This window comes from Moschus berezovskii, chromosome 21, assembly GCF_049115385.1.
Source record: "Moschus berezovskii isolate FMDL1 chromosome 21, NW_MosBer_1.0, whole genome shotgun sequence".
Taxonomy (NCBI): Eukaryota; Metazoa; Chordata; class Mammalia; order Artiodactyla; family Moschidae; genus Moschus; species Moschus berezovskii.
This window is the reverse complement of record NC_142480.1, coordinates 64,065,599-64,078,094: the sequence shown is the minus strand read 5'-3', so window position 1 is coordinate 64,078,094 and position 12,496 is coordinate 64,065,599. Positions and strand designations below refer to the sequence as shown.

Genomic DNA, 12,496 nt, shown 5'->3' with positions numbered 1-12,496 from the left:
GTCTTCTCCAGTTCCGAAAGCATCAGTTCTTTGGCGCTCAGCCTGCTTTATTGCCCAGCTCTCACATTCGTACATGACTACTGGACAAACCATAGGTGTGTCATAGCTTTTTTCCAAGGCGCAAAGTTGCACACCTTGTGCACGAAAAGTGCTCTCCCACAAACAACCAAAACTCATTTTACTTTAGATACAGAGATAGTATGCCTTTATGGGTGAAGTCCCTTAAAGCTAGACAATTTCTGGCCTGTCTTTCAGGGAAACAGAGTTCCAAATATGGGGACAAACTGAACATCAGTCTGGAGTCTCCCCGAGTGGTCCGGGATCGCGCGGCTTCAGGCGGCTTCCTTGCGCCACCTGGTGCCCCATTCTCGCAACTGCCCAGAAACCACGTGTAAGAAAGTGCTTACAACCTAACTACGCACTCTGGGTCAGGCCCGCCCCAGCCAATCGGCGAGGGGGAGGCGGGGCGGGAGAAAGCGGGAGTCCAATCGTTGCCCGCCTCCCGAGAAGAAGGCGGGGCTTGCGATTTACCACGTTGGGTTTGTCCGCAGCGCTAATTACTTTTTCCGAAGGCTGGGGAGCCTCACTCCGGCTGGCGCCGCCGCCTCGCGCGTTCCTGCTCCGCCGCGGCCGCGCGGGGGGCGCCTGCTTCCGAGGACCATGTGTGACGGCGCCCTGCTGCCCCCGCTGGCGCTGCCCCTGCTGCTGCTGCTGCTCTGGGGACTGGACCCGGGCACAGGTAGCGCCCCGCTCCCGCCGCCCCTTCGCCCGCGCCTCCCGCGGCCACCCTCCGCCTGCCCTCCCCGGCGGCCTCCGTCTGCTTGCGCGGCCGCGCCGCGGCGGCCGGCCGCTGACAGCCGCGGGGTCGAGGGGCCGCGGGCCGCGGCCGAAGGACTCGGCTCCGGGCGGCCGCCGCGGGTCCGGCTCCCCCGAGCGCCGCGTACCCGGAGGGGCCCGGGCGGCCGTGTCCGCAGTGGCGCGGGGCCCGGGCGGCGGCGCTGGCCGGCGCGGAGGTGCCCGGGCGAGGGACTGGACGAGGGCGCCGTCTCGGGACCGCGCTGGCGCTGGATGCCCGGCGCTGGCCCCCGCGAGCGGCAGGCGGGCGGGAGGGCGGGCCCCGCCGCGCTGACGCGTCTCGTCTCTCCCCGCAGCTGTCGGCGACCCGGCGGCCGACGTGGAGGTGGTGCTCCCGCGGCGGGTGCGCCTAGAAGACGTGCACCTGCCGCCCCTGCCCGGCGCCCCCGGGCCCCGCCGGCGCCGGCGGCCCCGCGCGCCCCCCGCAGCCCCGCGCGCCAGGCTGGGGGAGCGCGCCCTGCTGCTGCACCTGCCGGCCTTCGGGCGCGACCTGTACCTGCAGCTGCGCCGCGACCTGCGCTTCCTTTCCGGCGGCTTCGAGGTGGAGGAGGCCGGCGCAGGCGAGCGCCGCGGACGTTCAACCGAGCTGTGCTTCTACTCCGGCAGCGTGCTCGGCCACCCCGGCTCCCTCGTCTCGCTCAGCGCCTGCGGCGCCGCCGGCGGCCTGGTACAGCCCTTGACACCTCTGGGTCTGCCTGGCGATCTGTCCGTCCGGGCGCCAAGGGTGGGGGCGAAGGGAGGTCTCCGGGGAGGGCTGGGATGGCGGTGGGGCCTCCCGTGTGCTCTGCCGCTGACAGGAGGGAGCACCCCCCAACCTTCCAAAGGGTCTAGGAGCAGAGGGGAAGAAAGGGAAGTCAACTCATTATCCAGAGCTTTCAGTCCTGAAAATTCAGAGGTGCGTCAGGCCAGCACCGACGTGGGGGTGCACAGCGAGGTAGCCGCAACCTGCCCAGGGAGCACAGGTCCGGCCCAGATGAAATCCGTCAGGCCCCTAGACTGAGAAGCGCACCTGGCTAAGATGTGGAGAGAGCCCTGTTTGCTTCTGCACAGGTGTGCTGTGTGTGTGTGTCATGGGGAACACCGATCTGTATGTGTACAGTTCGTCTATTCTTGAATTGGCGATGGAGTCAAGCATTGGCCTCCTTTCTGTAATTTTGAGTCTTTAACCAGGAAAGGATATTTGGAGGGGTCCCCAGACAGGCTGCTAACCTACGCTTCTTGGTTAAAACGTGGGAGCCAGGAAAGAGAAGGTGTCCCTAGTAGTTTTATCTTACGCTGCAAGCAGGCCTTTGTTGGCACCTACCCTCAGCCAGGCCTGAAGAATGCTGACCTTGGTGATAAGTCCCTCTCTGTGTCCCTGGAAGCTCTCTGGATGTGGCAGTAATCTGCCCTTACCCCCCACTGCGGTTGCCGCACCTGTGGAGTGCTTGGGGGGAGGGAGGAAGTCCTTGGCACCTCTGCCCTGCCTCTGCTCACACTGGCTTACTTGGTTACACTGGCGCCCAAACAACACTTCTCAGCTCCTCATCGTGCCCACAAGGAGCACAGATGGCTGACAGATGGGCTGCCCCCGCCGGCAGAGCCTGGGATGGGCGCAGAGCACGCTTCTCTATCTTCTGGGAAAGTGGTTTCTGATACTCTTTTGTGTCTGTCCTTTCCTAGCACAGGAAACTGCTTTCCTCACTTCCACCTTCTCTTGCTCCACCATCTAGAATTCTCTCACCCTTACCCACATAGTGTACAACAACTTGACACGAGTCTGCCCCAAAGGTCAGAAACCCTGAGGGTCAGAGTATTTATGTAAGATTGCTCTCTTCCCAGCAGTGTAGGGGAACTTAGGTAGTAATTCCCTAAACTTGGCCTTCACCAGTTCCCCTTGTAGGATTTTTTGACTTCTGATAAGAATGTGATCTCCATTTGCTGGACTGGAGAAATTGGCATCTTTGGTTAAATGAGGAAAAGGGACCGTGGAGGGGCCTGGTAGGAGCTAGTGTGGAACAGCGGCGGGGAATGTGAGCTGTGGGTGAGGAGGCTTAAGCAGGGGTGAGAAAGGCTCAGATCACTGAAGGACCTGGGTCAAGGCTGTATCATGTTCTGGGAGGGACTGGAAGGCCCACATCATTTTTCCTGTTTTTGCCAAAGTGTTTAAAGTCTAGGTCACATCACTGTACTGAACATGGAAACATCTGAATCCCATTTGCTGCGGTTTAGTGAGTTTCTGTAGAGGTCAGAGTTTATACTTCTTGGTGTAAAGTTTCCAGCGAGGCGCTATCTGTGAAGGAGCTGAGAGTGGATATCTGGGTAACACTGATTTAAAATCCTCCCGGAGTGAGTGCTGGGCCCTTTCACACATGGCTGTGAGCTGTGAGACTTCCCTTCTGTCCTCCAGGTTTGCAGCAGGACTGCCCTTCCCTTCAGCACCATGTGAGGGCGCTGTGCTTTAGATAAAGGAACAAGTCAAAGAGGCTGCGTTAAGTATGTGCCAGCTGCGGTGGGGGCACCTCTAAGACTTTAGATTTTAAATTCGTACTTCTGTGGGTTCGTCTGCCTTGTGCATCCCATAGATGTAAGCTGGACATTGGACACTTCTTTCTAATACCCCCTATAGAGGAAGGGCAGGGGTTCAGAGACTGCTGGGTGACTTGGAGTGGACCTCTTCGGTGGCAGAGTGGTCCTGCTCTTCTAGAGAAGAAAGCAGCAGGAATGTAGGCTAACCAGGTTTGCATCACGCCCCACCTTACTTTGATTTTGGTACTTGGTGTGCTGAAGACAGTTCCGCTGGGCGGTAACGTTGTGTTAGCCCCTCTGGACCATGGTAGAAGCCCCGGAGAGATCTCGCTCGGGTGTCATGTGTTTTTGAGGACAGGCTCAACCATGGGGTATGAGGAAAGGAAGAATGCCCAGCAGGTGAGTTTTGGTGCCCACAGTTGGGAGCATTCCAAGCCTCCTTGTGTCTGCAGAATCATGTTGAACAGGGCTGGCAAACTGTTTCTGCAAAGGACCAAGTAGTGAGTACTGCAGGCTCTGCAGGCCATATGGTTTCTGTCCCAACTGCTCAACACCACTCTGAGTGCAGAAGCAGCCGTAAGAAGGTAAAGGAACAGGTGGACATGGATGTGTTCGATAACATTTTATTCCGGTGTTGAGTATGAATTAAACCTGCTGCATCTCACGTCTCTGGAACGGCCTAATGAGGAGCGTTGCCTGCAGGGACGGGTGTGCGGGCTCTGCTCCCTGAGCTGTCTGTCCCCGGAGACATTTGATACCTGTTTGAAGGAGATGCCTGATTAGAATAGATTGTTCCTTAATTGTTCACGGGGGCAGGGGAAGTAAATCTCACACTCCGTTTTGCTCTCCACCCTTGGAACCCTGCCTTTGGACAGCGGGCGGAGGTGGGGGTCTGTGGTGTTTCCCTTCTCTGTCTTACCTTGAAAAGCTGTGTGAGCTGCATTTTTTGGTTCTTCAGAGACCATGGGCTGAAGTATTAATTGTTTTATGTTTATGCATTTTCATTTTATTTACATTTCAGAGAAGTCCTCAGACATAACATAGGTTTTGGGAAGTTTCTGTAACTGTATATGACTTCAAAGCGATGAACTCTGGGCATACAAGGAAGGTATTTTCCCTCCCAGAGGATTTATGTGAGTTTGGATCAGCTGCCTCGTGTGAATGGGACCAGATCATGGAAGGCCGGTGGAATCTGAAGAAACTTCGGGTTAAGATTCACCAGAGCAGGCAGTGGAGGTGGATCCCCAGAGACAGAGTGAGTGTCTGTCTCTGAAAAGACTGCCTGTCGGAAAGAAGAGGATGGAGGGGCCGTTCTCATCCCCCGTGTGAGGGGCGGAGGGTGGACAGGCGGAGCGTCTGGTCTGCTGAACCACCTCACGAGCCCTGGCTCAGGGACGTCCTCGGCCGGAGCAGGCCCACCTCTTAGCTGGGGCTGTGGCCTGCGGGGGTGCACTGTGGGCAAGATGCTGGGGCCACATGGGACACCCAGGAGCTCTGGTGCATGGCCCTTTTTCCAGGCCATCCAGGAGGAACAGAAGGTCGGGGGTGGTCCCAGGACACCTTCTCTGGAGTCACATCCATGCTCCAAGAGATGCTAGCTTATGTCTCTCTCACCCAGGCTGCTCACTGGGGCCTCATGGTCCAGCCGGCCTGGTTCTGTCTGTGCCCGACCACAGTGCAGGGGCTCTGCCCGGTGCCCGACCACAGTGCAGGGGCTCTGTCTGTCTGTGCCCGACCACAGTGCAGGGGCTCTGCCTGTCTGTGCCCGACTGCAGTGCAGGGGCTCTGTCTGTCTGTGCCCGACCGCAGTGCAGGGGACTCTGTCTGTCTGTGCCCGACCGCAGTGCAGGGGACTCTGCCTGTCTGTGCCCGACCGCAGTGCAGGGACTCTGCCTGTCTGTGCCCGACCGCAGTGCAGGGGCTCTGTCTGCCTGTGCCCGACCGCAGTGCAGGGGCTCTGTCTGTCTGTGCCCGACCTCAGTGCAGGGGCTCTGTCTGTCTGTGCCCGACCGCAGTGCAGGGGCTCTGTGCCCGACCGCAGTGCAGGGGCTCTGTCTGTCTGTGCCTGACTGCAGTGCAGGGGCTCTTTCTGTCTGTGCCCGACCGCAGTGCAGGGGCTCTGTCTGTCTGTGCCTGACCGCAGTGCAGGGCCAGGGCAGGAGCCCCTTGCTCATGTTGCTCCCCACACTCTTAGTTCCCATAGCTCTTCTCTCCAGTCTGCTCAGGAGCTTTTAGGAGAGTGCCTACCATTCCCACAGGGGAAGAAATGTGGTCCAGGTAAGAACGGGGTGGGACTGAGGTCAGCCAGGCAGTCAGCAGGTGGCTTAGAAGAGTTGGGGGCCCACGCTCTCAAGAGGGCAGCGTGATATCAGTGATGAAGGGGCCAGTTTGGGAGGTTGCTGCCTCTCCCTTTAGAGTTGCCCAACTCACTTTTCATTGACTACAAGATTGCCCAGCTTTTAAATGCAGCATCACTTGATCACTTAGAGCTGAGTAGGAAGCCGTCTTGGCAAAAGCTGTGTGCTGTGGAGGCCACTGGGAAGGGAGCAAAGAGACCACACCACGTTATCCTGAATCATGGTATTGATACAGGTGTGGGGAAGGCACGCAGTCCTTAGTCATCAGTTAATGTCACTGAAGGGTTTATCATGCACAACATAAATATATTTGGAAAATACAAAACACATTTTTTAAAGCTTTGTAAAAAGGACCACTTGAGTGGATGTTAAGGAAAGCAAGGAGGGAAAAGACAGTTGTGAAATTTGGGATGTGGAGGAATTGAAGAGGAGAACCTGGAGCATAGAATTCTAAGGCCTCCCACCAGCTCCTCTGGAAGGATGCTCACTCTGCTAGATGGTAACTCTCTGTACCCACCGCTCGTGAGCATCAGTCTGCCTGTGACCGTAACCTCGGATACCTCGCCTATCTAGTTACTTACCTAGGGTACAGAGCTAGATTTTCCCATCTGAACTTTGTATTTAGTTGGCAACCTGTTAAAAAGAAGAAGTACAAGGTGGGATGATGAACTGACGGTGTCTTCTTTGACCGCATTCTTGGAGCTTATTTCCTGGCTTGGAGATACTGCAGCTCCTTGACCTTGGATATGTGCAACAGGAGATGTTTTTGCAGCCAGTACATCCTGGGGAACCACTCGGAGTCAGCACCTTCCCCGTGCGTGCTTCTCCATACGGGCTCACAGGTGCACCGTCACACCCATGTTTTTTCGGAAATGAGACTTGTGGGCTGTGACCTTGAGCAAGTCGCTTACGTCCTGTGAACACCTGTGTCTGAAGTCATGCAAGGGTAAATAGCGTTGCCTTTGCGTGGCTGTCGAGAGAACGAAGTGAGATCAAGTCTGAAATCAGTGAGAGCCTGGCACGTTAAGGCATTGGAAACACATTTCTTCTCTTGCCCCACAGGCTGTTTCCAGCCTTTTCCATTTATAGATCAACCAGCCAGTCAAGGCTGTTGACTAAATGAGCAGATCATTATCATATACCTGCTGTGTGTAGGACCCTCTGGTAGGCTCCCAGTGAGCTTCAGAGCGAAGTAGGGTATGGGGCCCTGTCTCGAAAGGTTCGCAGGGGAAGGAGCATACTCTTAAGCCTGCAGGGTGGGGGTAGGGAGGGGGGTTGGGCGGGCGGAAGCAGGGAAGAGGTGGGCTTGGCTCTGGGTCTAGAGGTGCGGGATGGGAGGAGAGATGGCAGAGTCTCCGGGCCAGGGCCTTCCCTAAGTCAGGGCCCTGCAAGCTGGGGTGGAGATGGGGCGGACTGAACAGACAGGTATGTGGATCGGAGGAGGCCAGGCCAGGGTGCCCACGCAGAGTTCATCCTTTACGAGTGGTTCTCAGTCCTGAGCTGGCATCAGAGTTCCCGGCAGCGTTTGCTACCTGGATTGCTGGGCCCCACCCCCCAGGTTTCTGATCCAGTCCATCTGGCGGTGGACCCTAGAGCTTGAGCTCTGACAGGTTCTCAGGTGCTGCTGCTGGTCGGGGACCACTCTGAGGATCACTGGCCTGGAGGCCACGAGGGGGCATTTCTGGCTACTGACCAGGGAGCCCCTGGTGAGAGCAGTGTGGGGAGGACAGGAGCAGGGGGCATTTGGAAGGGCGAGGCAATGGGCCTCAAGGCTCGGGTGGTGGAAACAGAGAGGAAGACTACACGAGAGGGGTCTGAAGGAGGGGGTCTGTGACTGACTGACTGGTGCTGGAAACTGGGAGGCCGACTTTGGAGTAAAGACCAAGAATCTGTGTTCAGGCAATTGACGTCTGCAGAGGTAGCAACACGACCCTGAAAGGGCAGCTCCATGTGGAGGTTGGGAGGCCCTTCATGCCTGTACTATATTGGGGATGCTCCCTCTGGGACAGGTTTGAGCCCCACCCAGATTCCGCTGAGGCCCCCCTGAAAGTCTGAGGCCAGTGTAGCAGGGTCTGCAGCCCCAGGACTGTTTTTCCTTCTTGGGAGCAGACTTGTTCCCTCCTCTCCTGCCGTCCACAGGGAGGAGGCTGCCGAAGGCCCAGTCCAGTGAACCCAGGAGCCATGGCCTCCTGAAAAGGAGGGGCTTCGAAGGCTCCCTGGTCACTGAAGTCCCCATGCGGCCTTTGTAGGACATCAAGGTCACCAGTCATGAGGCAGGTTCCCTCAGACAGAGGGCAGAGCGTCAGATGGTTCCAGAACATGCATGCAACAGAGTTTCTTAAACCCAGTTTTCATGTTATGCAGTCTTGCTAATGTTAGGAAGTTACAGTCCTTTCTGACCTTCACTCATCTTTTCAGCTGCAGGGAGAGCTAGTCCTGCTTCAGGGGTGGGGTGGGGTTAATAATACCCAGATTATAATGCTCTCTTAAAGCAGCACTGAAACCCTTCAAAGCCAGCTTCCAGAACAAAGGGAACTGAAAGGGAACCACTCAGAACTTTTCTAATATCAGGCCGGCACAGACTAGAAGGCCCCAGCACGGTGCTCCCGCGGCCCCGCACCTGCAGTCCTGTTCCCGGTTGCACGCTGTAGTCCCTCAGCCGGTTCTGAGAACTCCTGAGGCCCAGGCCCCACTCCAGGCCACGTGAGTTAGATCCCTGGGGGTGATACATTTTATTTGCCCCAAACTTCTTTAAAGGTAAAGCGTCTGCTTGCAATGCGGGAGACCTGGGTTTGATCCCTGGGTTGGGAAGATCCCCTGTGAGAAGGAAATGGCAACACACACCAGTACTCTTGCCTGGAAAATTCCGTGGACGGAGGAGCCCGGTAGGCTACAGTCCATGGTATCGTGAAGAGTTGCACACGACTGAGCAACTTCAACAAACTTCTTTAGTAGGACACCAAATCTTAGAAGATGTAAGATTTCTCTTCATTTCATCAAGGATTGTTGTCTCCTTTAAAAGCTAGAGGCCTCTGGGCTTCCAGTCCTGTCCGCCATGGGAGTCCAGTCCCCTTCAGATGGGGTCTGCAGCGCTCTTGCATATACTGTGATCTGAGGCGTTTCTTTGCTGCTGTCTGTGGAACAGGGAAACCTTGCAAGAGCATTTCCCAGTGGCTCCCTTCTTGGCATAGATGGTGAGCAGAGGAATAATGCAAACCCAGCAAGCCCTTGGGGGGTTGCTCAGCCCTTGGGGCCGCAGGAAGGTGCCCCATCAGGAAAGCCCAAGCTGGTGCAGGTGCTCCGTGCCCAGGGCACCTCCAGATGCTGGATCGACACGGGAGGTGAGTGCCTCTCCGGCAGCCAGCTGAAAGCTAGGAAAATGGTTCTTGACCCTGGCTGCATCAGTGTCTCCCAGTGAGCTTAAAAGAATACCAGTGCTTGAGTTTCACCCCCAGGGATCTAACTCACGTGGCCTGGAGTGGGGCCTGGGCCTCAGGAGTTCTCAGAACCGGCCGAGGGACTACAGCGTGCAACCGGGGACAGGACTGCAGGTGCGGGGCCGCGGGAGCACAGTGCTGGGGCCTTCTAGTCTGTGCCGGCCTGTCCAGTGTGTTCTGTTCCATTCGTTTCATTTGAGTCCATCCCAGTACAGTTCAGTTCACTCACATTTTTCTTGAGTCACTCTTATGTGGCGGACATTGGAAAAATAAGGAGGCGTAATTCTGATCCTACCTCAAAGACACAAACTATGTACTGGGCTGTGACAGATGACCTCTAACACAGACACAGAGTGCCAGAGAAGAGTGCAGGGAAGGGGATTGATTTTTGTAGGGAAAGGGGAGGGAGAGGATGGTTAGGGAAAGGGCTGACAAGTTTTTCCCCTGTGCTGAGATTGTGTGTGTGTGTGTGTGTGTGTGCATGTGTGTATATGTATGTCTCTGTGCATGTGTGTGTATGTCTGTCTGTGTGTATGTAGCAGGGAGGGTGGTGGTGATGGTGGAGACAGCACTTTTCACAGAACGTCTTATCACCGCGATGACCCAGTGGGTATTGGTGGGGCTTCAGGGTTCCCGGTGGCTGTGCCTGGGGAGGGCAGGGGTGAGTCCCTCATGTTGGCTTGTGGGTAGGCAGGCCGTGCCCTCGCCCCCTCCAGGTGCCAATCTGGCCACAGGCCTGCTTGAGATTCCGGGCCCAGGGGGAGCCTGGCTGCCCGGTTGAGTCCAGGTCTTTGGCCCATGTGTCTGTCTCACCAGCGTTGCTATTCTCTTTCTTGAGTAGATTGAAACCAGCATGTGGTCCCTTTGAAAATGACCCTCTAAGGTAAAAACTCCACCAGGAGGTGGGAGTGTGTGTGTGTGCGTGTGTACACCTGCCTACCTGTAGGCTTTCTTACGGATTCTCTGTGCTGTGTCACATCAGAACTACTGGCTAACTGGGCTTTTACCCTGCGGCTCGGACATTGGGCTGAGTGGAGGATAACTGGCTTGGAAAGTGCTAGACACAAGGGAGGCTTTGCCCTCTGCAGCCTGAGCATTTTGGGAAGACTTGGGACCCTGTCAGAATGTAGCGTGTCCTCCAGGGAGCACGGCCTCCTTCCATGCGGGGCCCATCTGTTAACTTTGTTTCAACCATGGACATTTCCACTGACAGTTCTTGAGGGGTTCTGCCCTGAGGCTTTCTGGTGGGGATCTGCACTGCCCCCCACACCCACCTCCCTGAAGTATCCCAGTGAACAAACTCAGGTTTTAACTTCAAAGGAGAGGAGAGAAAGCCCTGCTTCCCGGCAGGTCAGGCAGTACCACTTTAAGACAGTTTTATTTGGGCAGTAAAATCTCTTGAGTTGTTCTTGGCAGAAGTTCTAATGAAATGGAAACCTTGCAATCTGCTTAGAGCAGTAAGTCTGGTCTCACCCTGTGATTTGGGGACTAAAAGTTGTAGGCGATCTTCGTAACTGATCTGATTTATTTCCAGAGGATACTTATCGATGCCTTCTTTCAGAAGGTAGAGGAGTCTGTATCCTTTGGTATGAGTAAACTTTGTACCTGAGGCTGGAGGAATTGCTGAGCTGTGATGGAGACCAGTGCTTCTCAAAGTGTGGTCCTCAGGCCTACAGCAGCAGTGTCACCTGGGGACTTGTTAGAAATGAGTGTTCTTGGTGAGCATCCATGCCATCCAGGTGATTTTGATGCACACTGGAGTTTGAGAACTATTGCTTTAGTGTGTTTACAGCTTTTAGAAAGTAGCATGGGGGCGGGGGAGAAGCAGGGATGTTTGTGACAGCCTGAGACAGATTGGCTCAACCTCCCGAATCTGTGCTGGCAAAGGTAGTCCCGACCATGAACCCAGAGCAGGGGCCGTGGGCTGCAGGGTCCAGCGGGCAAACACAGATAAAACCCAGTTGGGTTCCTTATGGGAGGTTTCCCTCATTTTGGTGATGAGTCAGAGGGAAGCTAGCGGGAAGTATCCTGGGAAGGAGGGCAGACTTTTAATGCTGTCAGCATTGGTTCCAAATGAAGGGAAAAGTTCTGTGCATTGTGTATGTGTTTTTAAGAATTAATAGTCACTCTATTAAACTGGCAAGTTAAGAATCCTAGTCTTTTATCATTCAATTTACAAATCACGTTCTCATTATAATCTGGTGAGTTTTTGAAATTCTTTTTAAGGAGCCTTTGGATAACATTTGATCCTGTTTACAAATCTGGTGATGAACAACATTTAAACCTTTAAAACCATGTTTAGAAATTTAGCATATTCAGTTTCATTTTCAAGTTCTTTTGCAGTCTGATTAAAGAATAAATCCTTTGCAAGAACTTAAATGGTTCTTGTAAATAATGAGTTACTAGTCTTGTAAAGAAGTCTTAAGTTCTCTTCTACATTCTGATACTGCTTACAAACCTGATAAGATTTTAAAATTACAGGTCTAGATCACTGATGTACTTTAAATTAGAACCCAAACCTAATTCATTACTCTGCCAAGTTCTCTTGAAACATTGAAGAAATCTACAGATCTCCTATCACCAAACTATTAAGGTCTGACTCCATCCTCTCTATCTAATTCTAGTAATCCCCAGGGATAAGTTTCTATATAAAATTCTAAATAGCCTAAGTAGGGATTCTAAATAGTCTAAATAGTGATTCCTAGGGATATATATATATACTTTTTTTTTTCCTATTAAGGATATAATTGTCATTCATCCCCAACACTTTTGGAGGTACCCTCCTCAGGTTGACTTTTGGGAGATGACTTCAGTTCAGTTGCTCAGTCATGTCCAACTCTTTGCTACCCAATGAACCACAGCATGCCAGGCCTCCCTGTCCATCACCGGCTCCTGGAGCTTACCCAAACCCATGTCCATTGAGTCAGTGATGCCATCCAATCATCTCATCCTCTGTTGTCCCCTTCTCCTCCTGCCCTCAATCTTTCCTAGCATCACGGTCATTTCAAATGAGTCAGCTCTTCGCATCAGGGGGCCAAAATATTGGAGTTTCAGCTTCAACATCAGTCCTTCCAATGAATATTCAGAACTGATCTCCTTTAGGATGGACTGTTTGGATCTCCTTGCAGTCCAAGGGACTCTCAAGAGTCTTCTCCAACACCACAGTTCAAAAGCATCAATTCTTTGGTGCTCAGCTTTCTTTATAGTCCAACTCTCACATCCATTCACGAGTACTGGAAAAAACATAGCCTTGACTAGAAGGACCTTTGTTGGCAAAGTAACGTCTCTGCTTTTTGATATGCTGTCTAGGCTGATCATAACTTTCCTTCCAAGGAATAA

The 12,496-nt window shown here is 54.1% G+C and overlaps 1 protein-coding gene across 1 annotated transcript in view; it reads left to right on the top strand.

Moving 5' to 3' along the window:
* The first annotated feature begins 588 nt into the window (after positions 1-588).
* ADAMTS17 (ADAM metallopeptidase with thrombospondin type 1 motif 17) overlaps positions 589-12,496 on the top strand; it is a 401,986-nt gene continuing 390,078 nt past the window's right edge. Inside the window, exons 1-2 of the mRNA XM_055417694.2 lie at positions 589-739; positions 1,152-1,522. Of these exons, the coding sequence (XP_055273669.2) occupies positions 661-739; positions 1,152-1,522 (450 nt within the window). The 5' untranslated portion in view covers positions 589-660. The remainder of the gene's footprint in view (positions 740-1,151; positions 1,523-12,496) is intronic.